General features: G+C 45.1%; 1 protein-coding gene across 3 annotated transcripts in view; it reads right to left on the reverse strand.

Annotated features, from left to right (window-relative positions):
• ULK1 (unc-51 like autophagy activating kinase 1) overlaps window positions 1-26,892 on the reverse strand; it is a 74,740-nt gene that overhangs the window by 46,324 nt on the left and 1,524 nt on the right. For all 3 annotated transcript variants that reach the window (XM_063173581.1, XM_063173582.1, XM_063173580.1), the window contains exons 5-9: window positions 13,030-13,062; window positions 12,236-12,272; window positions 5,439-5,612; window positions 3,607-3,680; window positions 1,388-1,489 (exon numbers count right to left, since the gene is read on the reverse strand). In XM_063173581.1, the coding sequence (XP_063029651.1) occupies window positions 1,388-1,489; window positions 3,607-3,680; window positions 5,439-5,612; window positions 12,236-12,272; window positions 13,030-13,062 (420 nt within the window). The remainder of the gene's footprint in view (window positions 1-1,387; window positions 1,490-3,606; window positions 3,681-5,438; window positions 5,613-12,235; window positions 12,273-13,029; window positions 13,063-26,892) is intronic.

Raw genomic sequence — 26,892 nt, forward strand, 5'->3', positions numbered from 1 at the left:
GAAGTTTCAGTGCATTTTGCAGGGGTTTATAAAAAAAGTAACATGCAAAGGAAATGAAGTCTTGCTCTAAATACAGAGGAAGCTGGTGGACAGAATACAAAGCATTGGAGTGGAAGATTCTCATAGCAGCAGGGAAAAAATTACCCTGAAGGAAAAAAGTGTTCTTGGCTTTAGACAAAACCAAAACATACCATTAGTTTACTCCTGTATTTGCCCACTCTTTCCTGCAACAGACTCAGAACTCACTTTATCCTCCCTGATGATGTAACTGCATAAACATTCCAGGTCTTGTGTGAAACCCTAAAGAGCTGTGGAACTGAAGCTCATAAAGTCCTTCACTTCATAAAATTTGCCTTATTACTTGAGCATAAATTTCCCTCTGACTTTCTTTTGTGCTATTCATTTTTATTTCCTTTTTATTCATTTCTGGGGGTTTGCTGGGGATTTTTCCCATTTTGTTTTGTTAGGGAATCAGGATAAAGGGATGTCAGGCCATAAGAAGAGAGGACCAGAAAGCAAGGGGGAAAAATCTGACAAACACAATACTTTGAAAGAGTAATTTCAAGGGAGAGTCTGCTGATCTCATTCAGAGATGGAAGAAGTAAAGCAGCACAGAGTGTGGCTAACAAAAAAAATACACTGAGTCTATATGAATTCCACCTATGGGTGATGAAAAATATGTGAAGGAATTCTGAAGCAACAGGAGTAAGGTAAATCAGAGAATGTTGTTCACAAAGTATATGCTGCAGCTCAACCAGAAGTTATGGCATTAAGTACAGGGTGGAGCTTTACAGGGCTGTGTTATATTTGGAGGGGTTTGGATCTGATGAACATAAACATTTCAGGCTGGAAGAGACTGCTGTGAGATGACAGATAAGAACCTTTTGATATTATCCTACTTAACTGCTCTGAAAACCAAGTTGATTTAGCTGCAATACACAACTTACCACCAAATCATCCTGAACATTAACTTGCAATTACAATCTTTCCTATAGTCCTATATCCAACAGAATTATAATTATATATGATACACTGACTACAGTTGTAAATAGAAACTGATTTTCTAAGTGTAGGCCTAAAAAACCCTCACTGCTTTAACTGATTCATGGTAATTTTCTCAAAAAGTGACCCTTCTTAAGATCCTAGAACTGGGAAATACATTTTAATGAGAGACAGCCCAGAGAAGAGTCATATTCTAGTAACACAACCAGAATTACAACACATAAAGCACAACACTGTCAAGGTGTTAGCCAGACCTTCATGGGGCTGGATCTATAGGAGTTGATATTAGAGGTGACAGAAGCCTTAGAGTAACCTGATTAGCAGGAAAAAATAAGAGATTAAAAAAGCAGGAGAGAGTCATAAACATCAAACTTAAGCAACTTACCTGGAAGGGAGCCTTTCCTGTGAGACACTGATAAATGATGGTTCCTATACTCCAGAGGTCAGCTTTGGCATCATAGTGCTGGGACATAATGACTTCTGGTGCCTTTTGGGGGAGAGAAGAGAAATTTCTTTTATAAGAGGAAGCAGTTTTAGTGGTTTGTTGGTTTTTTTTTAGCAACTCCAAGAGATAAGTCACCATCACGCTATAAAACCTCTTGAGCTAGATTCCCCAATAACCATGGAAGATTTACTCTCAATAAGACTGTAACACTATATTGAATGGGCCACTTCCCTATTTAAGTGGGGAAAGCACAGACTTTCATTCAGAAGACAAAAATACATCCTAATATTGTGTATTTTGGGCAAACTCAGTACTTCCCCTTCTCCCAGTGTACCAGAAGAAACCCCACTGAAATCACAAACAGATCTTCTCAACCAAAGCAAGGAGAAAGATCCAGAGCAGCAAAGGCTCCCACTGCACAGGTGAACTCCAGCCTCCATCCTGAGCTGCACCACTTGGGCACTTCCCTCATTTAGCCCAAGATGGCAGCACATTAATTCAGCTGCAGGGCCTGGTGCCAAGGTCACAGTTTGGGTTCAAAGGCAGCGTTCCAGTCCAACAGCTTGAGCCCTGCTGTGCCTCAGACTCTGGTTTCTAATCCCACATTGTGCCCTCAGCTGCTCCCTCCCAAAGCTGGAGACAGTGCAAGCCCCCAGAGCCCCTGGCTCAGCAGGCAGAGCCTCAGGAGCAGCAGCAGAGGAGGGACAGGAGGCCAGGCTGGCTAATCCCTCGTGTTTATAACCACAGATTTCATTGCACTGCTGCCAGCATGGAACAGGATCAATTTTTTAGCTCTGTTATTAGTAAAGGCCACATGTAATGGAAAAAAAAAAAAAAGGCAACAAGTAAATTGTGGAGAGGAGCTTGGTCTGTTCCTAAGGGAAGGAGGCATGACACCAAAAAAAGCCAAAGCAGCAGGACAAGAACTGCACAAGGAGGTTTCAAGTCTTGCCATGGCATGGATCATACTGGGGTTCAGACAGAAAGCTCCTTTTGGTAGGGGTAAAATACCTTTCTGTTATTTTAAAAGAGCAAAATAAAATAAAGTAGCAATAGGCTGTGAGCTAAAGCAGGGAATAAAGTCCTGCCTTGCCAGCAGATGTTCCCAGGGCTCCTGCACAAGACCTACAACAGCAGGAGGGAAAGACTTCAAAATCCTCCCTAAATCCCAACTGAACCCTTCCCATCTTCCTTCAAGCCCATCAATAAACAGAGAACAATATGAAACATTGACATTTCTTGTTAACATCCAGTGTTGTTTAAAATAAAAATAAAAAACAAACAGAAAAAAACCATCATCACTAGTTTCCTCCAGCCCTTTCAGAAAATAAGCTGGGTGTTTTCAATTACTTCCACAAGGGACTCTGAAAGAAAAAGTATCACTAAAAATAGACAACTCAGGAAACTCTCACAGGAGAAGAGAGTTACATCATCTTCACATATAGCATAGCTCAAATAAACATCAGGCTTCAAATAAGGGAGAGAGAGGAAGTGTGTTTTGCTTCAGGTAGTTCTGTGGAGCAGACTACCAGATGCACTAGGCCTGTGCAGTGCAGCACAATCCAGCCTAACCCTGCCCAAAGACCACAGACAAAAAACTTAGGAGTGGATTAGACAGTGTTTGAAATGAGGTGCCTTTTACCCCAGGGCACCTGTAAAAACTTCAACCTAAATTGACTCACATCATCTTTTTACTTTGAGCTCAGACACCCACGTCCCCAGGAACTATTACAAGTCTGGTTATGACATTTTTATTTCTGTCTGGTTTTCTCATTTTTCCTTTCAGTGACTTGATGTGACACCGAGACCTTGACTGCTGCCATGAGCACAAATAAGAGATCACCTCATCACAACCTGATCCCAGAGTGGGAAGTACAAAGAGGGTAAAGGGATCAGTTTGGTTTCTTACACACATCAGTTTCACAGTCTAAGCAGCCATCCTGAAAGCATGGTTTATCCACATCTCACCTGGAAGTTACAGGACAGCACAGGCACCTGCTGTCTGACACTACCAGCAGCCAGAACTTCAGGACTGTGCTGGTTTCAGGCAAATAAACAAAATTTCACCTTTGGGGAAAAGTCTAGATAAAAGCAAAGCCTTGCTTTTGGGGAGCAAAGCAGGAGCAACACAGAAAATCCTCTAGAAAAGTCACACTTACCATGTACATGGGTGAGCCACACAGTGTTGCTGCCATCATGTTGTTCTGCAGGTACCGGGCAAACCCAAAGTCAGCTGCAAGGAGAAACAGAGGTGGGTCAGGAGCAGACACCAGCTCTGGAGAGCCTGCACCTTCTCCAGTTCATTCTTCCTACTCTACCTTCACTTCCCATCAACCTTTGCAACCTATATCCTATCTTGGTAAGACTTTGACAGCTGTTCTTGAGCAGGAGCATCCTTGTGCGAGTTATTAATGCACAGTACAGACACTACAAAAGGACAGAGCCAGTCCCAAGAGTGCTCAGATGAACAAACTCCCATCCCTCTTTCAGGGATCAGAACCCATTTGCCTGCACTCTGAAATGTCAGCTGGGAAGGCTCTCCTGACTTGAGTGAGAATGTGCCAGTTCAGAACCAGCCAGTTCATCTGCTGCTGTCTCTGCCTTTCATTGGGGAACTGAAAGTTGCCTTCTATTAAAAAGGCTGCAATGTGAAACATCCCAGAGGAACCACTACTCACCACTACCCACATTTCTAGACCAGCCCTACCAAAATGAGTCTTGTTCTGTTCCTTTAGAAGAGTACCAACTGTGCTAACCCCAGCACTAGGCCAGATAACTGAGCCATAGTTCACTTAGCAAGTAGAAGAGCCAGGAACAAGGAATACCAAGAGGAATTACCTCTGCAGGTTACTGGGCATCTGATCATATGACACTGAGATGTTCTCTCAAGGTTACCAGATATTTCAAGCTAGGACATTGACACAGCTGTTTACACTGTCATCTGTCACTACTGAACTGGTACAGCCAGGTTCTCCCTGGACCATGCACTCCTCAGGGAGCACAAGGAGGGTTGCAGGTTACATCACACCCAGAGCAGTTGTGCCCACAGCCCTCCTGCCTGTTTGCAGCTCCCAATCCATTCCTTACAGATATTAACTCTGCTTGACAGAAAAAACAAAAAACCAAAACCAACCAACAAAACCAAAAAAACACCACATCAAAATGCTTCAGCTGAACAAGCAGCAACATTTCAAACTTTTCCACTGGAAATGGTTTCCGAGCTGAAGGAAAGCACTAACACTTTCTCCACAGCACAGGGTTAAGCTGAGGAACACTTCTACCTAATTTTTACCTAATTGGTGTCAGCTTCAGCTCTGAGTTGTAATGTAACCAAAAGCCCACATGTGAGGGTGATGTCATCTTATTTTTGAGGGACTGCAGGGAATATGTGTGCTCTGTAACTGGATTTCTGGAGCACTCATCCCAGCTACTGGTGCATCTGTGCCACTTGCCTGATGTGCAGAATGGGAATTTCTTCAAGATGCAGCTGAGAAGCCTGTCTCTGGTTCAGACTGAGAAAACTCCCACTTTTGGGTCTGCCTGACAACCCACTCTGAGGCCAGTCAGGAGAGCACCTAGTACCAGGTCTTCAGACAACAACATTTAACCTCAACACTGTGAGAAGCTGAAGACAAAAGTCACAACTTCTGCTCATTTTCTGATAAGCCTGGAGATTACAAGCCAATTAGGGCAGGCTGGTGTTTGTTTTTACTGAGGGTGGCACCACTGAACTGAGAGCAGAGCAAGGCCTGCCCAATTCCTTTGTGTCAAATCTGTGTCCTGGCAGAGCAGAAAGCTTTTGCTCCTACTGCTTGCAGGCAGCTGAAGGCTGCATTTACCAGAGGAGCTAAGAACGAGAAACATTAGGGTGTTTTTAAAGTGGAGAAAAGCTTTTCTCCTCCTAGACAGCTCTCCAAAGTAAAATGGAGGTTTCCATGTGTCCATCACCAAACTCCCAAGTGCTCAGGGTGACACTGTAGCGGTGCCTTACCGATCTTTATGCGAATGTTGTTGGGATTTGATTTCCTGCCCCCAGCATAGGAAAGGAGAATATTCTGGGGCTTCAGGTCCCGATGGATGATGCCCTTGCTGTGCAGCATTTTCATGGCACCTGCTATCTGCTGGAGGAAGAGCCTGATGGTGTCTTCACTGAGTGTCCGCATAGCTGGCAAGGAGGAAAGAAAAACAACCACAGATGAAAAACTCACAGTGCCAGTTCTCTGAGGAGCCCAGAGGGCAGAGTCTCACAGCAATTAACTCTAATTTGTCATTTTATTCCCACCTATGATGTCTTTTCCCCACACACCATTTCTGAATGATTCCTACAGGCAACAAGGGAGAGCATTTGCATTCCCAGCTTATTCTGTGGTCAAGGCTGTTTTCAGCCCTGAGTCCCTCACGGTGAACTCGGGCCAGCCCTGGGTGCTGAATCTGGGTTATTAACGTGTCCAAAAGTGGCATCTGGTGAGGTTTAGAGCTTCCCTCAGCAAGGCAGATCCAGGCAAGCACCAGGCAGGGCTGTGGCTGCCTGGGATTATGGTCAGCAGCAGCTGGATACCCAAGGTCAGAGCTTTATCACATAGACCAGGTCTAAATGTGGAGCTCAGAGGAAAGGCAATTAGGATCAGGATTTATACCTGCAAGAGTCATTGAGGCCCATGCTGGACCTGGGAAGGGTTGATAGGTTAAATTCACAGTAGGTTAGGGCACATGGCCAGCAGGGATCTGTACCTTTAGGGTATGAATCCAAATCTAGGCCTAACCCTTGTGCATCATCACCTCACCAAACCAGAATTCTAATCCCAAACCCCGTGTTTGGGTGAACCACAGTTCAGAACTTGACAAAAGACCTTACCAAATGACCCCTGCAAACCATCACCTGCCACCCTCCACCCACAGATACAGCAAGAGTATCTCAAAATGTTTTCACAAGCCAAGTTTTTTAAAAGAACGTATTAGTGATCAAAATCTGCAAATAAAGCAGCTCTGGAGCGGCCTCTCTGGAGATACAGCCTTTCCAGGGACCATGGTGTGAAAACAAACATTGAAGGGATTAAAATAATTTTCAACTGGCTCTTCTAATCAGAGCAGTGCAACATCAGCTCTCGTTATTTTAAGAACTACACGTATGAAACTCTTGCCAGAGCTGGGAACAGCCTGCTGAACAAACCCCAGGATCAACAGTGCTACCAGCCTGCCTCCTTCTCAGTCACTGAGCAAGTCAGGCTTCAAGGAAGCACCATTCCAGTTGAATAAAATTATTTCTTTTGTAAAAAGTCCTGTAAATTACTTGGGACTTCATTATAGCTCTTCCAGCTGTTCTCTAGTAAGACATTAAAACAGGCTGGCAGGAGCTTCAAAACATCACCCTAGCCAGTCAGCTAGAAGGGAGGAATCCTTATGAAAACACAGCTGAGGCTGCACACAGCTTTAACACAACACAGGAAATGAAAAATCTAACTTGTAAAATACATGGATGGGAAGCAGCAAGGGACACAGATAAGTTAAGCAGCGCTTAGAATAGAAAATAAGCTCCCACCACTCCCAAGGCTCACTGGTCTGGGAGGCACAAGCACAGCTAAAGTGTCACCATGGCTATCAGGTGGTCCTGGCCTCCAACACGTGAGAGCAGTGCACATGTACACGGAGTTTCTGTCCCCTCACTGAGCCTTCTCCCCATGAACTGGCACTCAGCTGCAGTTCACGAGACTCCTCTTCAGAGGGGAGATTCTGTGAAGGGATTTTAAGGATACCAAGAGGCAGCTCAGATGCAAGTCTTCAAAACACACCTGCATCTTCTGAAGAAAGCACTGCCTCATCTTTAACAAAGCTCTCCCCAACCTCCTCCTGAATTATCACAGTGTACTCAGTCCCATACCATTTTCTGTCCATTAAAAGTCCAGCATCTCTTAGCTGTGCTAAATATTCCCTCCAACAAAAGAGCTCTGTAGTATTTCTGCAACTTGTACTCAAGGAAATCTATACAGGAATGGTTAAAACACCATCTTTCAACAAAACAGCAGGAATTCAAAAGTTGTATTTTCCCAATTCAGCTCAGGCCCAGGAAAGGACAGGCTGATCACCCTCCTCCAAACATGAAGCAAGACTTGAAACCTGATAATTGTTATTATTAAGGCAGCAGGCAATTACCAGCTCCTGGCTGAACACACTCAGCCTCTAGCAGAGGAGCTGTGGAGAGCCTCGTCCTGACCTGCAGTCCCAGGAGCAGCCACAGCTCTGAGGTGTTCCCTGTCCTGCAGATAATTTGGGGGCTATAGGGCAAACACAGCACCAGCCACAGCCCTCAGCAAACCAGCTGAGCCTCCCTGATGGCAACTCTGACTCTTCATAATACTGAAAACAACCACATTGCTAACAAGATCACAAAAATTCATCAATAGAAAACAGTGTTTCTAAACTACCTGTTCCCGCAGAATTTAAGCATTTCCACCTCAAAGAAGTCCATAGAAAGTTCTCAGCCCTGCAAAAGAATTGTTTTCCTGGCACACAGAATCTAAACTGGTGTCTTGGGCCTGTGCAGACATAGTCCCACAGTGCAACTGCAGTGGCAGAGTGGAGCTACCATTGCAGGGCTGCAAAATCAGCCAGAGAAATCCGCTGGATCCTCTGGCAGCATTCAATCTCACAAATCCAGGCAGGACTGGGAAATTGAGGCTCTGTCCTCAGGAACAGAAAAGGGACAGTCAGTTCCTTGGAGACAGCAGGGGCAATACCCTTTTACCTCTCCCCATTAACAAACAGGCTGTAACACTGGAAAACAAAACTCCTTATCTCTCATCCTCAGCCCATCAGTCTACTGTGTGACAGCAGCAATCTGCAACTGAAGGACAGAAACATAAATACAACTGACATTTCCAATGACTTCAGGATACTGGGCCTGCAAAAGTTCTCCCAGACCAGCTACCAACAGCAGAGGGAATGAGAAGATACAAAAAACTCATTCAATTTAGGTGCCATAAAAAAAAAAAAAAAAAAGCTCAAGAAAACCTCAAAACAGTGGAGAACAAAACATTGTCTTCCTTTGCTACATCTCAAACAGGGAACTTGTTAAGTCTGTCCCTGTAAAAAGGGGATATTCTCATCTTCACCAGAAAACTGCTGGAAAAATATAATCCTGCATTAAAGTCTGGGCATCCCTGTGGATGTCTGTGGTGAGCAACACATTCTTGCAGAGGATGCTGTTTCACAAGCCCTACTCTGCCATTACTGGGAAGCAATAATATCCCTGTGTTTATTTTCATGGGCTCCACTTCAGTGATGAGGCACTCTTACTGCCTTGGGCTGCTCAGGTCAGTAGATCAGAGAAAATATTTACTCTGGGTCACTCTGGGGCCCACATACCTCGAGCTCTGAAGGCAGAGAAAAAGGATGAAGCCACCTAAGAAGTGCCCTGGTCAGCCTGTTCTGAGACGTTCAGAAGTGCAGTAAACAGCCCCTGTCAGCTGATCAGGAGATGTACTGCAGGGCACCCACTGACGTTGGGTTACACCATCATTTTGGAACAGTTATTTAGGAAAAAGAACATCTCCTCTTACCCACAGGTGTCACAAGTATCTCTAACATGGGCCCAATCCAAGTCACACTGAAGTCTGAGAGCAAGCTGACTTGTTTGGGGCCTGGCTTTGAACCTATCCCATCTACCCATGGTCAGTGACACAGATTCACACTCTTGTGACTCTTCTGTACAAGCCAGAACACTTATTCCAGATATGTCTGTGGTGGGACTAGACCTTCTTAATTAACTGGCTGTAGAGGGAGAAAAGCTACAGAGCAATGTTCCACACCGCTGGTTTGCAACAGGGTCCCTGCACTACTTGGGATGGACTAGAAAGATCAAACTCCCAGCATGGTCAAACCAAGAAATTCCCTGTTATGGTATGAAAGCAGCAGCTTTAAGAAACATCACAAATATGTTCTTATGAGTGTCCACAGCCTGTGCCAATGCCAACTCACAGAAATTAAGGAATTTCAGCCCAGCTGCTCCTGAGTACCTGAGGACACAATCCCAGATATTCCTGTACAGAGCTGGTCACTGCTGGAACACCTCCCCCAGCTCCAGCACACACCTGCCACTCTCAGCTCAATACACAATGCCCTCCACTGAAAGCAACTTCTAGACATCTCCCAGAAGGGAAATTGCATTGGCCTCTCAAGGACACCACCACAGCAGAGCCGACAGAGCCTTGGGCTGTACCAGAGATGGATGGGGCTGCCCAACACCATAAAATCCAGCCAGACACACACAGTGCACTCCAACGTGCACCTGTGCACGTCCTCCAGTCATGAAGACAAGGAGAATGAGAGTGCCTTTGGATTCAGCATGGAATTACCACATTGCCTAATGCCTGTAATTAGAGGGCAGAATGGATCTGGAAGCTTACAAGCAACTCATTCAATGAGAACCAGGGGATTTGCATGTGCTGCTTGCTTAAGTGTTACAGGAACTACCAACCAGCACAAACGTCTGAGGAGCCAGTGGGAAAGTAGATGTTGCAATTAAACACCATCACACAATTATCAGAATAACTGAAGCAGCACAATAACTACTCAGTAGAGATGAGCCTCCTGAGTACCAGTCAAATACTGAAGAAATCTAAACTTTCCAAGATGATTTTCAGTGAAAAAACCACTCCTGTCAAAAGAACCCTGAGTTCTTTTGCAGAAGCTGGAAGCCTGCAGAAGCTGGAAGAGGAGATACCCCAGAGGAGCATGTGGTGAGATGGAGAAATCTGACTTTTATCTAGGCTCTGGGATCTGGCATTGATGGGAGTAACTAAACCTTCTTGCTGCAGTCCCTTCCTGACTCCTCCCTTGGAAATTGGTGCCTGCTGGGTTCTCTTCACTGGCAACCAGCACACAAGTGTTAAGAGTTAAAACAAAACTAAGCACTCAGTCACAGTGTTCCCAGTCACAACAATCTTTACAGTTGCCAAACCAAAATATTTTATTGGTAAAAACAGAGCTAAAGGTTAACTTTCTCACGTGAACTCAGGCAAAGAAATATCAAGTTTTGCACCAGGTAACACTCAAACAAACCAAACTGCGGTAAAGCTGAATTTTATTTGGAAAATACAATTCATTGTCACTGTCTCAAACTAGCCACCAGCTTCCTGAGTAATTTCAATTGATAGGCCAGGAAGTGAGCTGTATTAACGGCCTAACTAACTGCATGCTTCACTTTTTTCTTGAGGGTTTTTTTTTGCGGGGGAGGAGGGTGGCAGAAGGGAAAACAACAATGTACACACAGAAGTAGTGGTACAGAGCAGATGATTTCCTGTAAATCCTTGTTTCTGTCATTTGTTTATATAATTTCTTGTTTGCACACACGTTTTGCCAGTAAGCGTGCACAGCCCACTGCTTTAAGATCAAGGTTCACTTCATGTGCATGAAAGCTAAAAAATTTAGCTTTCAAAGCCCATGCACTAGCAAAACTGAAGTTTTGCTATTTTTTAAAAGCATTTGCTTTATGAAATTTGCATTTGCAATCAGAAAGAACAAGAAGGTACCAAATACAAAACCATCCTCCACAGGTGTCCATAAGACCATTCTGCCACCACTAAAGATCTAAAAAGAGCACAGCAATACCCAACAGATGCAAAACATATCTAAGACAAAACACACTAAACCTGGATTTTAAAAAACAAATGCCTGTCACTTCTATCTCACCCACGCTTTAAACAAACAAAACACATGAAAGACAGAATATTCTCTTTCCTTCAAGTACTAAACTCTTTCTGAAAATTCAAGTCCACAAATATAATTCATTACCCTGCAGGAAAAGTGTGGCATGCTAGCATCAAGCCCCAAATTATTATTCTAGGGACACCAGCACTAGCTGTAGGGCAAATGTAAATTTATCTTTTAATCCTTCAATTTTTGCCATTTCCAGGCATCACATACCTCAATAAGGACCTGAAGTATTATCCAGCTGACTAGCTTTTAATTTGAACAATGTGAACAAACTTTGTTTAACCATGACCTAGAGCCACACATGAAATGAGATTAAAGTTGTCTCTTCACATTTAGTAATCTTCTAGTTAACATGCAAAACAACCAGAAAGCTACTTTAGGGAAAAAACAAAGTCATGGGAAAAAAATAAATAAAAGGGCTGTATCTGAGTGCAGCCAAGTATATTGTTAAACATTTTATCCTCCTACCTGTTCTAGGTACTGAGGTGCAAAGTGATTTTCACAAACCAGGGTCCTGTCCCTGGGCTGCACTGAAAAATACCTTGAGGGGTTGCCTGAGTCCCAGCAGTACAGCTGGATGACCTGCAAAGCATTTCCCTTGATGGCAAAGACACCCCTGAGTCTCACCAAAAGGTTCTTCAAGGCACCATGGTCCCAGATACTTGTGCTATACTCTCCAGAAGACCCCAAAATTAATGGGGTCACCCTCCCAGCACTACTGGCTACACCACAGCCATCCTCAATATGCTGAAACAGGAAATATGTTCTGCCCTAGATGTGGGGACACCTTAGAGAACATACTCCTGGGATCTTATTTTAATCCAACACTACTGCAAGGCTTCAGTGTAAACAGCTTTTTTCCAGTCACTAAGAAAAGAAACTGTGTCCCTAGTAGTGTTGGAATATGTTTAACCTGTAAGGCCATTGCAACTAAAATATATAACTACTGACAACAGTCACTACTGACCTACATAGAAAGGACTACAAGACCAGCTTTTATTGTCATGGTTTCTCAGTTTTCCAAAGATTATGAAGGGTGACCCCCCCAGAGGATATTCTCCATCCTGCTGTACTTACTGTGAAGGTAGTCTGCCAGGTCACCACCATTACAGTACTGCAAACAGAACAGAAAACTCAGTTAACACAGGGCAAATCAAAGATTAACAAGAAAAACAGTAAACTTCAGTAGAGTGGCAGGTTTATCACAATATTTAAACAAAAATAAGCACACATGTTAAAATACTATCCAGAAGTTGGCAGGGGAAAACCCCATTCCTCTGGGTTCCTCTCCTATTTCTCCTAAATATTATGTTGCATGATGATACACCAGCATCACCAGCATCATCCATGTTCAAGGCCTTCAGACAGAAAGGTAGAACCAGAACAAAGCAGAGGGGTCAGCACTGGAGACAGCAGCAGAAAACTGTTTGAGGAAGGCCTGGGAGTGGACACAGCTGAACACTCAAACTCCTCACATCAATGTTCCACATCATTAGGAAAAGTCAACAAGACCTCCAAGTGAGAACTGCAGAGCAAGGGAAACATTCAGCGGCTCTGCAGGTAATCTGTGTCCAGAACATTCTCTCTGGTGGATGCCTGATCATACCCTTCTAACCCCTAAAACTCAGTGTCTGCTTAAGCCTGTGCCTGCAGGACCTTCTGAGAGCAGCAAGATGGAAAATCCCCTGGCTGCTCTCTGCACCCACACTCTCCAAGGCCTGAGCTGCAGATTAGATTAACAAAGCCTCACAGGTGAGGCTGCCAGCAGGAAGCACCACTTGTGAAACATGCTGATCTGCTTAAAATGGGTTTAAAATATTCAAAAAGAGAAAGAGGGAGGGAAAGGAGGTTAAAAAAACCAACACACTCACCTCCATAACCAAGTAGACAGAGTTTGCCAGTTCCTGGGGAAATAGAAAATGGAAAATTAAGGGATTTATGCGCTGAAATATTTCAGACATTTAATTGCTGTATTACCTTTTAAAAAGATAATCTGTTCTCTGCTATGAGTCAGACTGAAGAAAGGGTGAAAATATTATAGGTTAATTCCTGGAAGACTGCTTGCTTTGAAAATGCCAGGTATTTAAGCATATTATTGATTTGTGAGAGTGCATCTGTTTAACCGAGCTGATCTTCTGTATTGTGGCTTGGGTCTCCATGTCCTTTCAGGCTCCAGGGATTAACAGTGGCACGCAACACAGATGCTGGCACACTGCTATCTTAGAGCCTTAATCATTTCCACATTTAACTTGGCCCTTTTTAGCAGCTGTGCCCACATGAGCAGGGCTAGGCTGAACAGAAAGATAAGAGCAGCACAACTTTGGGACCTGCAATTCAACCCCGTGGCTGAAAAGTGCCCAAGTGACACCTTCCATTAGAGGGCAAAATGAAAGATCTCAGACAAGAAAAGTAACATTTGCCAACCATATTTTCTACATGCCTTAACAGTGCCATTATGAGGTGGTTAAAGCTTTCTGGATTGTAACAGGGGTCAACACCGGCCAAATCCAGGCCAAATCCTCATCTTCCTAAGTTCACTACAGGTGCTGCACTGTGATGCTCTTATCATCCTGGGAGTTCACCTCCTGCCTTGGCTGACCTCCCCCCAGCCCCAGGGAAACATCCATATATCCATGGCACAAGCACAGGAGAGTGCAGAGATGTGTCCCACAAAAATACAGCCCCACAAAGTCCCAGCAGGAGCCTTGGTGGCTGTGCAGCACATGGTGACACCAGTGCCAACCTGGCACGTGTCCAGCAGAGCCACCAAAGCACTGCCAAAGAACAGACATGAAAACAGCCAAATATTTCAGCCCTGGGTAGACCCAGAAGGCCAAACAACTAAATCCTGTTGATGAAACAGAAATCAGACAGGAGTAGACCAACTATATAAAATCTGTAAGCAAGAAGTCAGTCCTACAGCTTATAAACCAGAAGTCACTTCTAAACTCAAGGCCCAGCTGGGGACACTCACAGACAGCAACTGTGTGGGTGAGTGGAGAAGTCCTGAAAGCAGAGGCAGAGCACGAGATTCCACTTCCAGGGCAGCATCACTTTATTCACAGGCTGTTTAGATACCAGTGTACAGGATTTCTCTTCTGACCCAAACCATTTCAAAACCTCCAGCATCCACTCTAGAACTCTCTTTAGTTTCCAAGCATTCTCCACTGTCTGCTCTCATCCCTTTCACCCTGGTCAGTCCACAGAACTCTGCCTCCCATCAAGCTGTACCAAATTCCCTGCCTTTGTCAATGCCTGGAGTCCTCAGCACCTCTTGCTTTCTCTTCTATCCTTTCAACCTCACCACGTGAAACCTGGGTTTCCAGATGTTTGCTGAAGACTGGTTGGAGGAAGAGGAGGAAGATGAAGTATCTGAGATTTGAGACAGCCACAGCTGCAGGGGAACAGGGCACCTTCCCTGGAGGGGCTCAAGCATCCACCACAGCCCAGAGCCACCCTCTGTTCTTACAGCTGTTCTCACTACCAAACTCTGCTGAGCTTTTAGAAGTCCCCTTGTTTGTTGAAAAGGCAATTTTCTGTGATACTTCAAGAAAGTGTTTGCTGCACTTCCCTGCATGACAAACACTTCTTTCAACAGGCTTTGTTTTTCAACCTCTGCATTTGAAAGCAGCACACATTAAGTCATCCAATTTCATACACACATTGATGAAGTGGGAAACCAGTCTGTGGCTAAAAGCACCAGCCCAGGGAAGCTGTGCAAGAAGAAAACCCCAAGCACCATCACAGGCTTTGCACATGGCAAAGCACTGAGGGAGAATTCTCAGGAGCATTCAAAGCCCACCAGCTCCTGCTGTCCTAGGCAAGAAGAGCAGAAAGCCAAGGTTGATAAAAACACCCAGGACTTTCACTGCTACAGGAACTGCAGCCCCAGATGTACCAGGAGATAGGAGACACACCAGAAGTGCAATGCAGCTGCTGGGGAACTCGCTGCAGGGCAGCTGCTGGGCACACAGGAAATGTCTGAAGTGGTTTTTGCCCAGACCAGGTTCATCACTGCCACAAAAACAGGTTTCATAGACACTTCTAGGCTGAATGTGCTGTGATCACTGCAGCCCAGTAACTCTGCACTTTAATATGCATAGTGCCAGCAGGGTTTGGGGAAGCTCAGTGTATTATTACCTATATAGGAAATGAAGAGGAACCAGAGCTTACACAAACCAACTCAGAAGATATTTGTAATAACTTATTAGCCAACAGCTAATGCACACTCTGCAGTATGGTTGTTTTTCCACTCTACATTATTTAAAGACTTTGCAAACAAACATCACCAAGGAAGTCATTGATTTTTGGCAGCCAGTGTGTGCAGGGACCAGGGTTAAACAAGGACCAGCACTGGCAAGGGAGATGCTCTGCTTGACTTTCCCAACAACAACACGACCTTGGTGGTTGGTGGTTTTATCTCTTGACTCTGTGCTGGTGTGATAAGAGGGCAATGCCTGAAAGGCTTTGAGGAGAGAAGCTGGTGGCTCTCCCAACCATCACTGGCAATAGCAACCTCTGAAAATCCAACCTCACCAGGCAGAGCTGGCCACAACACCTAGCAAGGGCATTTTCAGATCACAGCTGCCTGTAGCAAGGCAACAAACACATGTGCAGCTTCAGCATTTCAAGATCCACTTACAAGAAAGATCTGTAAAATTTTGCCAACAAAACGAAACATTTATTTCAAGAAGGGTTCCAGAAACAAACTAGTGTTTGGGAAAAGCCAGCAGAGCTTACTGTGGTTAAAATAGACTCAGCTGTCTGAAGAGACTTCTGGTTTCTCAAACAGGCTGATGGACTTCTCTCAAGCTGATTCAGCAGCAGAAACTACTTCTCGTCCATTTTTATCCTTCCACTATATTTATGATTTTTTCATTAACAAAACAAGGGAAAAAATACTGCAAGCCAAATTCTGCAAGCTACCAGTTTCTCTGAAAACCAAAGCAAAATGCCCAACCCACTCATTTCCACATCAAGAAAAGTATTACAGTTTGCTCTATTTTTGCAGAGGCTTATTTTCAAGAAGTGTTACAGATCATTTCCTCTGGACCTCTTATTCACATGTGCCAGTCTGTACAGCCAAGCCTAATCCTGTCACTAAACAAGCTCAATGGAGACAACAGCACAGACACAACCCCTAACTTTTCCTGTCATCACAAAGGGCAGCAGTACCCTGACCATGCCCCACAATGGCAGCAAAACGCCTCTGCCAAAGGCATTAAGCTGATAATTAATCAGTCTGGAGCATTGCCTGCCTTGTTCTTGCAGCAGAGGCCCCAGTGATGAAGTTACAATTTAATTGAGTGTAAAAATAGGCAACAGCCTCTGCTGTCTACAAATAACACACATCTGCTGATGGAGGACAAAGAAATGAAGAAACCTTATTTAGCAATACACCATAAATCACCCCAAGACTGTGCTCTGTTAGAATTCCTCACTGTGACACCAGGAGACGTGGTGTTATGGACAGTAAGACCCAACAGTCCTGTCTCCCTTTAAATCTTCTCTCCACCCATACTGGAAGGTGGCATGATCCTCTTCTTGGAAAGAGTGTGTTTAGGTGTGTCCAAAGGGAAATGTCTGGGTGTACCCACAGTTAGTCATCCTCCTACCACAGCTTAAAAAGTCTCAGAGAGGAATTTTCCTTAGAAAAATCCTCCTCTGCACTCTACCCCTGAACTCAGCCTGCCACCAAGTTTAGAAAGATGCTCAGGAACGGCAAAAAGTGGAAATTTGATTACACAACACTCCAAGATTCTCTCAGCAGCGCAGTGTTCTCACCCTTCTGTGTGAGACCAGTGCTGTAGTACACTCTGGGGGAAAACCAGCTAAGAATGACTCCTACCTCACACAAGACCTCTTTTCTAGGACAACTGGGAAGAACACTGAAGATGAAGGCAGCTCCAGAGTTACACCCATGTGCTGAGCACTGTGGGGCTGGAAAGGCTCCTGTTGCCTACACCAGAGGAGCCATAAGCACTCAAGACTTGTTTTACCACTCTCTGGGTGTTTGCTGGCATCCCTGTGATGGCAGAGGGTTTGTGCCTCTCAGCAGATATCTCCCACAAGCTGCTCAACACCACCTCTCCAACAGCACCCAGAGATGCTGCCAAGCAAAGATAATTTTGCTGCACATGGATCTCTCTAAGCAGGGCCAGGAACTTCACCAACACAACAGAAGCACAACATAAAGCTGAGGGTCTGACAGTGGAAGATAACATCAACTGAAAGCTAAGCTTTTCCATTTCTTTTTTGTTACTTCCCCTTCTCACTGCAGCAGAACCACTGTGTATCACATCCTCCTGTTTTGCCAGCAGGATCTCATGGAGCCAATACCTTTCTGACCTGTGGTCTCCAGTTTTTGCTTTCTGACAGTGGCACTGGAGTCAAACACAGTCCAAACAAACACAACTTTGCTTTACAGAAGCCAATTCTTAGGCCAATGGCATCTGGAAAATCCCTAGCTCAGGCAGGGGCTCCCAAACTGACTGGGCTTGGGAAAAACAAACCTGCTGTTCTAAAGAGAGGAAAACAACTTTGCAAAAAGTAAAATCTCTTAGAACTGTTTCACTTTGGCTCACAGCTTGGCTTGAGCAGGCTAGCCTCTGAAAAGGGAAAGGAAAACTGTCATGATAAGCAAGGATTATCTTCTGATGCATCTATTGGAACAAAGCAAGATAAGGGACAATAGCAACATCAATCAGCAGTGTGGGAGAACCTATCATTGCTCGTCCTTTGGAAAACTGATCTAAAGCAAATAGAAGATATTCACATGGCTTTTGACCCCAAGTGAAAAGAAAAACAGGTCTCAGAGCCTTCTGTTCTCTGGCCCTGGTCATCCTCCTCACTCCTCCTGAACATCATCAATAAGGAACTCAAGAACATTCTGAGCAGGCTTCCAATTCAGGAGACAATTAACTCAGATGAAGAAAGGCAAAACCTACTGCAAGTGACTGGAAAGTGTTATTTCCAGAGTCAGCAGATCTGTGACTTACCAAAATAATGAGGGCTTCTAATTTCTTAATGTAGATCCCATGGAGTAAGCACCAGAAACAAGACCGGGCAAGGCCCACCATGTTCTATCCACAATTGGCCCACAGTTAGCCACTGACTGCATTCTTCTTCCTTCTGACCTGTCAGCTTGCTCTAGGACATGGAGCAAGCAGAAGGGAGGCCCTGCAGCACAAAAATGGTTGCTGGGTGGCCTTGCAGCAGGGCAGATTTTTGTAGAACTGGAAGAACAGTGATGCCAAGGGTCAGCACTGCCCCATTCCAGGCACTACTGTACTCTCCACTGCAGAACAGATGAGCTGTTTCAGGACAGGTTGTACCTCAGGGCAGATTAAAAACAGCAGGAAAACCATTCTCTGGTACTACACAGGCTTCAGGAAGGGAGGGAGACTATTTCCCATCCCCCTGGCAACAGTTCTAAAGTCTGCTTGCATGACATTAGAAAACAAACAGGACAACGTCATGTCCGTGGAGCTGCTCTTTCCCAGGCAGCTCATACCACCACAGCCAGAGGGGATCACTGCTGGAGAGGCAGCTCAGCCTTCAGGAGACCTGAACAAACTTCACCATCCCTCCCACTGGACATGAGCTCCCAACAGGCTCCTTCAGCCCAGCCCCACCTTTGCCCCCAGCCGGTCACAGCCCTGCTGCTGGGCTTCCCCAATCCACTGCTGGGCTCAAACAGAGCACTGAGACCCAGCACATTGCAGAGAGCTCAGACAGAAAAACCTGCCTCTCCTCCTGTGGGGCCTCTGCAGGGCAGCACACTGCAGCAAAGCCACGGCTGCAGCCAGCACCGAGCCCAAGCACAGAAACCGAAGCATGGGATGCAGAATGGGCTACAGAAACAAAGAGCTGGGTTTCACAGCCACAGAGCTGCCAGGCAAGACCAAGAACACCCACATCAGAGCAAATTAACCTGTGCTGCTGGAGCCCTGAGAAGCAATCCCTTCTTACAGCAGTCACGTTGCTCTGGGGGTAACACTGCAGCTCCTACAGCACCCGAGCCCCCCATGCACTGCCCAAAATCCACTGAATGCAGGCTGCAACAGAGAATGTAGGAAAAAAAAAGAACAGCAGAATCCTGAAAAGTTTGGACTTTCTGACATGGGGTGGAAGTAGTTACCCCTTTGCCAACAGGCAGAATATCTAGAAGCTTTTTCAAACAAAAGCAAGCTCCTATGCAAATAGCAATGCATTATATTAATGCTATCAAGAGAGGAAACTACAGAATTCTAAAAACAATGAGAAAAAAAAAATCAAAACCCAATTGGTTTGTCTGTATTTATTCCTCATCTCCTTCTTGTATCACAGCCATACCATAAACTGAACATTTAAGGTTGAATTCCCCATTACCTTAAGCTCAGTCACATGTATTGGAATTAAATCCTTGCATACCTTAAAGTTGCATTTTATGAGCCTGCCAAGTGAGCAGGGTTAGTGGGGGAGAGCTAAGAGTTGAGGATATTTCAGTTTTAATCACACTCATTGAGACACATCAATTGATTGAGATATGTGCAAATACAAGCAAAGTAACTCAGTCACAAGGTTTGATTTTAGTTTAATGTAGTTTAGTTTTTGATTAATATAGTCTCCCTGATAAAGTTGGAAATTGCCTGTTTTTTAATGGTATATACCAAACACAATCTGATACTCTGAAAGAGTTGTTTTGGTTTGGGTTTTTCTGGTGTGCTTGTTTTGTTTTTTTTTAAAGCAACTCTGAAAATTAGAGTTTTGACCTCCTAGGGTTTTCTATGGCACCTGCATGAGTGACTGGCCTTGGCAAGTCTCTTTCCCATCCATTTATTTCATAGTTCATTCATCAGATTTAAGAAAGCAAGCATACTTGCTACCATAAAGGTGTGGAAACAAGGGGTATAAATAAAAGAGCATGAATTTTCTTTCAAATAAGAACTGCCTTAATTTAAGAAGGGAAAAAATCCAGTTACTGGAAGCCAGAGAAACACAAGATCAAATCTGCACTATTTAAAAAAACAGAGAAATGAGCACTTTTGAACATGTTTAGTATGCTGGCTGTGATTGCCAACCAAATGAAAAGAGCATCCAATGCAAACGGAGAGGGTGTGTGCAGGGTGAGGTGACACAGCACCCAAGGGACACGCAGAGCCCACCCCACAGCCCCCCAGCCCTGCCTGAGGTCCCTGGGGTCCCCATCACACCAGCAGCTCCCACACCCTGAGCCACCAATGCACTCAGGGCTGGCTGGGAGTCTCCCCCTTCCTGGAGGTTTTTAAGATGCTTTGCTAAATGGGATCTCCAATGACTTAAAAATTATGCATCTTTCATTCCCCCCCCCACTGGAAGCACAGTCTGGTTGATCCCTACTATGCCAGCTCAGCTGACCTAATTCCTCCTGTTATTCTGATGCTAGGAGACAAGCCAGGTGCTCCTGCAGCCAGACTGAACATTATTGCCCTGAGCAACCAGTGATGCACAATTTGGTTCATTTCTATCACCCCCCCCTTGAAACAACCTTGCTTAGTAAACAGATGCAGCTCTGAGATCCTCACTCTGCATTTTGACAGCATCTCTTGTGTTTATGGTAGTATTAAAGGTCTGCACATGATAAAGCAGGAGACAATGCACAATTAAAGGGCCTCTTTGCTATACAATAAGCACAGCAGAGGTTCCAAAGCTGTCTGTGGGCAGGGCTCGTCCCTGCATTCTGCTGTGAACATTTGTTATTACATTTCTCAGACAGGAAACCTAACATCTGAAGACAATTAAGATGCTTTCTCTTAATCAAAGTATGTTTAGGTCTGCACCTGAGAAACTGCCTTGGAAGATCACATCATTCATGTTCGTTTTCCACCAAATGTGCCATTTGCTACTGCTATGTGAACATAAGTAACAGCAGGGGGAAAAAAACCACCACCCAGACAACAAAAAACATCAAGCAAAACCATGTATACTTATTCTGAAAGCAAAACCAAAGCAAAAAATCTCTCGCTGCCTTTGCAAAGACCACCCTGTGCTCAGCTCCTCATTCCCACAGGGTCTCACTTCTGGCATGGAGGCAGTTTGCCTCAGGGAAGACCCACATCCACTTCTCTGGGAGTTCTTCCAAGGCAAACCAGAGCCATCCAGTCTGCATTCCTACCACCAGTGCCAACCCTCTGTTTGCTGGTCTGTGCAGAGCTTTTCAGCTGGTATCCACAGGTGGGAAGGCTGGAGGAGAGGGGAGGACACACCAAAGTGAATTGTACCCTCCATTCTCTATACAAGAATGAGCACTAAGATGAGCTTTTGAGACACACAGGTTTATTGCAGTTTCACAGCTTAGTGGCAAGTTCAGTCTAGTCACAAAGCTAAATCTTTCAATTAGGCTTTGCTTTGAGCCTATAAATATTTGAAATAAATTCAAATAATGTTTTTCCACCTGAATTGAATCCCACCAGCCATTGATAAGAAGACACTTCTTCGCACCCATCATCCAAATCTTCACCTCTTGCTTTGCTCACTCCAAATGTGTTCAGTCATCACAAGGATTTATACAGAGGAAATTTTCATGATGGAAACACTGGTGGAGCCTCAAGAGCAGCAGCACAAACAGCAGCCACCAGAGCTTTGCTATCAAGCTGTGAACACAACAGCCTTCCAGTTTCCTATTACTGCTGGGGAACATTCCTTAATCTGTCATTACAGGCTGAGTAATGCTACCTTCCACAGGAGCTTTGGAGACCATTAACCACCACGTTGCTGGCTCTTCCATGACACCTTAATCATGTGAGAGGAACACAGGTGTGTGCTTTACACACAGCATGAGTAAAACAGTGACCATAATTTCAGAAATGTGGCAAGACAACTCCCTCTAAAAAAAGCCCATGACTGAGGTCTATATTTAGTGGTCAGCATTAGCTGGATGTTTCTGTGACCTGCACAGTGGGATACTTGGCTGGGGAAGCCAGCATCAAATCAAAGTTCAACACTACAGAACTCTCAGCTCTCTGCAAACATGGCCATTCTGGTCCACTAAATTCCCAAGCATTTCCCTACAAAATAACAGGCAGAGGGTGGCTGTGTTTTCATCCTTTCCTCTTTAGCTCTAAATTAAGCCAGATTCAATCTTCAGTAAGAGTGATTCCCTTCAACAGATGCGAGGATGCTGACGGAGCAGGACAGCAGACACCCCATTCTTGTCTGCAGCACAAACAGAGAGAGGATTGCTTGGCACTTCAGAGAGCTGCACTTTACACCCACTCACCAGGCAAGCTGCCAGCTTCGCTAGGGGATGGAATTAAAACAGGGTTTAAGCAGGCAGCCTGACCTCAGGAGAGCAATCTCCCAGACACAGAGTGCCTCTTCAGTCATCCCAAGTGCCTCAGTGGAGCCCTGTCTCCAGAGACAGAGCACGTAAACAGCAGTGCCTGAGGAACAGAAGGTCCTGCGTGAGGTGGCACGAGAGGTGGCCAGGCATGGGGTGACACTGCAGCAGCACTGATTCACCCAGCCCCACGCTCATCAGAGCACTGCTGCAGCAGAGGTGGCGGTGCTGGAGGGCACACAGAAGGACACTGCTGTCCACAGGGCTCCTGGGGGACAGCAGGAGGCACGTACACAAGATGCAGAGCAGCATCTAAAGGCTCTGTGTCAGAAACAGGGTGATGGTGCAGCCAGCACAGCACATCACAGCCCAGCAGCCACGGCTCTATTGATCACAAGGACTTTCTACACAGCAGCAACACAAGGCTGTCATTATCTGGCTCTCAAGACCAGCCCAGGGTGACTGACCACTAACCTGAGAAGCATTTGTTCTGCCACCCATGCCTTAATCCATGTGCACAAGAAAAATCTGCACTGCAAGGACTCTGTGTTCTTTGTCTCCAGGTGATACAGTCATCGCTGCAGAAATATTTTTGGTGAGTCTGTACCAGGTGACTGACTAAAGCATTTGTCTCAGCTCATCCCAAACTGGTGAGTATAATAAATCAACCTGTTACCAAAGTGTAGAAAGCAGACCCTCAGGTAACAAAGGCTGAGCCAGAAACGTCACAGCACAGTGTCTAATGTGCCTTTAACAGCTGTGTTACTGCAACCAGAACATCCCACCCATGCAGAAATTGGGGGAAAAAGCCTAACACAAAAACCACCTGATATCCACTCAAGCACAGTCACAGCTAGGCTGCTTTAAGAAGCAAGTTCAGCTCACAGTGCACAACTAGGGAAAATCTGTCAATAAAATAATCCTTCTTATTTCATGCAGGAAAATGTTTCTAATATCCAAAGCATGACATGTCCAGATTCAGAAGATTTTCTGCCCTACCACCCACACAGCCACATATGAAACCTTCAGCTGACACCTATTCAACCTGGGGCAGCTGGCACAGAACAGGGAGGGAAAGACACCCAGAATCTCCCACTGCCCAAAGATCTCAGCTATGTATGCAGGAACTTCTGCCTAGTGCTGGAAGGAATTTTCTGGCACACAGTGCTCCCAGGATCTGACAAGTCCAAAGGTTCCCTTCCTACCATTCAATCTCCTCAGCTCACCAAGTGGTCTCTGACCACAGATTTAATGTCCTGAGACACACAGGAAACCAAAGCAAGCCCCACACACCAGCCCACATGTGCTAAGCTTCCCCTGTCCATGAACATGAAGAGCTGAGCTGATCCTCAGACTCATGGAGACCAGTTTTCCAAGAAACTTCATTTCCATACCAAGACCTCCTTTGGCAGAAACCATCATTTGTTGTTACTAATTTGCACTTTAAGGAACAAGGATTTGGCTGTTGTCAGAGTAAAAGGATTTCTGGTAGCCAGATGTGCCTCTGGAGCACTCTGTCCTCTTTGCTGCAGACTGGGGACCCCAGCCAGCCAGCTGAGGGGTCAGGTAGTGCTCAGCAGCAACTAAGACACCCCACACAGGCTGTAACACAGCTTTTACTGTCTGCCAAACACCTCCTGTGCCTAGGAAAAACCCACAGCACAACTCCACACTGACACTAAATAGACAGCACTTGTAGAAATGTGGTACAATAAGATTTATCCTCTTTTTGAGCAAGGGTTCTTGCATTAGGCTCCTAAACTATTAACATCACCTCTCATTAATATGAGAGTACATAATAATGGGAATATGCATATTTCATTTTGTGAGCCAGTCTCATGTCCTGATGCTGTACTAAGGACTCCAGCAAGGGGATCCAGAAAAGTCCAGTCACTGCACTTTTATGGATTAAACATTAATCAGAATCATTTATTCCTAGGAAGTTTCTTATTTTGTCATTATTTATGAACCAATATCACAAAGATATGTGAAATGAGAAGGAACACAGCAATTTCCCCAGATTTGAAGGATGAATTCAGGGTGCCAGGGTGAGAGCTGCTTGTCAGTACGAAATGTACTCTGGAGCAAATCTAGCCTTACATCAAAAATCTCATGTACTGAGAGGTCTGGCTAACATGAGTTTTTAACCAGGAAAATGCAAATGAAAGCATCATTGGGTGTAATCACTCGCTTACAGCCACTGTGGTTTTGGTAACCATTTCCTTGTGTGCAAGAAACACACGAGTAAAAGTCAGAGTCACTGTTGACAGGCAGTGCAGAGGAAGGGAGGACACAAAATGCAATGACAGACAAAGCTACAGGGCAACAATAAGTTTCACAGGAAGTATTTTTTTTCCCTCTTGCTCTATGTTGTAATACAAGAATAAACATCTTCTATTTTAGAAAGCCTACAAGTAAGGATTCAATTAACTGCAAATGTGGTATTTTTGAGGATAAATACAATAAATTCATATGCAGCTATGAATGAAGCTCCTGATCTGGTATCAGGGGAGCAATGTGAGTAGAAGTCTTTTCCACAAAGTAAGGAAAGGTGGGCAGAAGCCAGCCTTCCACAGACCTGCACTTTTACCTTTACAGATAATTTACTCTCACACAACCCCTAAGCAGACACAGAGCAAGGCCAAGCATGCAGACACACTAAACACACAACATATGTGGGTTAACTGCAACAGACTGTCTGGTAATAGATCACCTCAAACCAGAGGAGAGTCCACACCCAATGCCCCCTGAATAATCTCATTTTCTCTGAGAAATCAAATTACCCAGGTCATACAAGGACTCTAAGACAAAGCTGGTAACTAAGCACAAACCTGGGCATGCCTTGAGCCCTGGACCGTTCTTAAGTTCGTGTTTTGTGGTATCTTACACAGCTTCTTCCTAAAATCTCACCAGACTACACCGCTGAACACAGAATATGATAAAGCTCATCACAAAAGGAGAAAAACACATTCCTATAAATGCAACAGCAATAAAACTGCTCCTTTTGCAGAAAACATCTTTGAGTCGCTTCCTACTCAGCAGCAGGGAGAGGAATCTAACAAAAGTGTTGAAAGATCTCAGTAAGCATAAATGCTTGATGCAAATGCCAACTATGGAGTGCAGGAGCAGCCAGTCACTCTCTCAAGTGAAAAGTTATTAAGCAAATTAGGAAGGTACATACAGAGCATGAAAAAAAAGCAAAAAAATAAAAACCCAAAAAACCACCCAAACCATGAGATCTAATGCTCCAAGCAAGCTGTGCCAGGAGCATTAGAAGGAAGGAAGCTTTCCCAGCTACTCTGCAGCGCTCATCAGCCCAAAGGCTGCTCTGCCAGATCAGCTGAGCAGCAGAGCACGGCTCTCCAGGGAGATTTCCCAGCAGCAATTCTGCTCTCCAGGGCAGCCCTGCAGGGCCCCCTGCTCCAGCAGGGAGGGATCCGGGGCTGTGGCTGTGGCACACCGGGTGACAGACACCGGCGGACTACAGCACCCAGCAGGCACCGCCGGCCGGGCGGGCTCGCACCGCCGGGGCTGACGCGGAGCCACCGGAGCCAATCCACGGCACACGGAGGAAATGTCAACAAACACGGCGGCCTGCGGGACGCGTGATACCGGCCACAGGGCAGGACACGGCCGATAAGCCCCGCCAGGGCCGGCCGGGGGTGGGCGCACAGCGCTCACCCACCCTGCATCACAGCCCTTCATCCTCCAGCACAGCCCCTCATCCTCCAGCACCGCCTTTCCATCCCGCAGCTATTTTTTTAAAAAGCATTCACACGAACGGCGAAGAAAACTTGCCCTGTTACCAAGCAAGATTTAACAAATAATCAAGAAGGAAAAAAATAAATTTAAAACTTGATGGTTCGCGTTTAGCAGCAGATCAGTTTTAGCCCCTCTAGATTAGATCTTCGGGGCTGGCTTTGAAGGAAAAATGTCTGCTGCAATTTTTAACACTTAGTGACGACCACAAGGACAACAGAAAAAATGCAAATTAAAATCCTCTGGAGCTAAGACAATCATATGCTACAAAGTCATGCTTGCACTATTTTTGCGTGGTCTAGGAAATAGAAGTTTTCTCAGGGAGTGTATCCAGACCAGAGAAATAAAATAAAGAAGTGGGCATGCCAAAAATAACTACTAATTTTATTTCTAACATTTTGAGAACTTAAAAGCTTCCAGCACAGACATTCACCACACTGCATTTCACTGTGTAACATCCTGGAGCAGAAGCTCCCACCTCAACTCCCAACTGCACATGAGTTGTCTGGTCCAGCCAACAGCTAACACATGATCTGCTGTGTTTGTTTATCTTTCCATAACTTATCAGAAGGCTTTCTCTTCCCCCCCCCCCTTCCCCCACGCCGAGTACACATCAGATTACAAACACTTGCTAAAAAGTGAAATTTCACAAACTCCATTCAGCTTTTCCCGAATT

The sequence above is a fragment of the Melospiza melodia genome, chromosome 20, assembly GCF_035770615.1.
Source record: "Melospiza melodia melodia isolate bMelMel2 chromosome 20, bMelMel2.pri, whole genome shotgun sequence".
In the NCBI taxonomy this organism is placed as follows: domain Eukaryota; kingdom Metazoa; phylum Chordata; class Aves; order Passeriformes; family Passerellidae; genus Melospiza; species Melospiza melodia.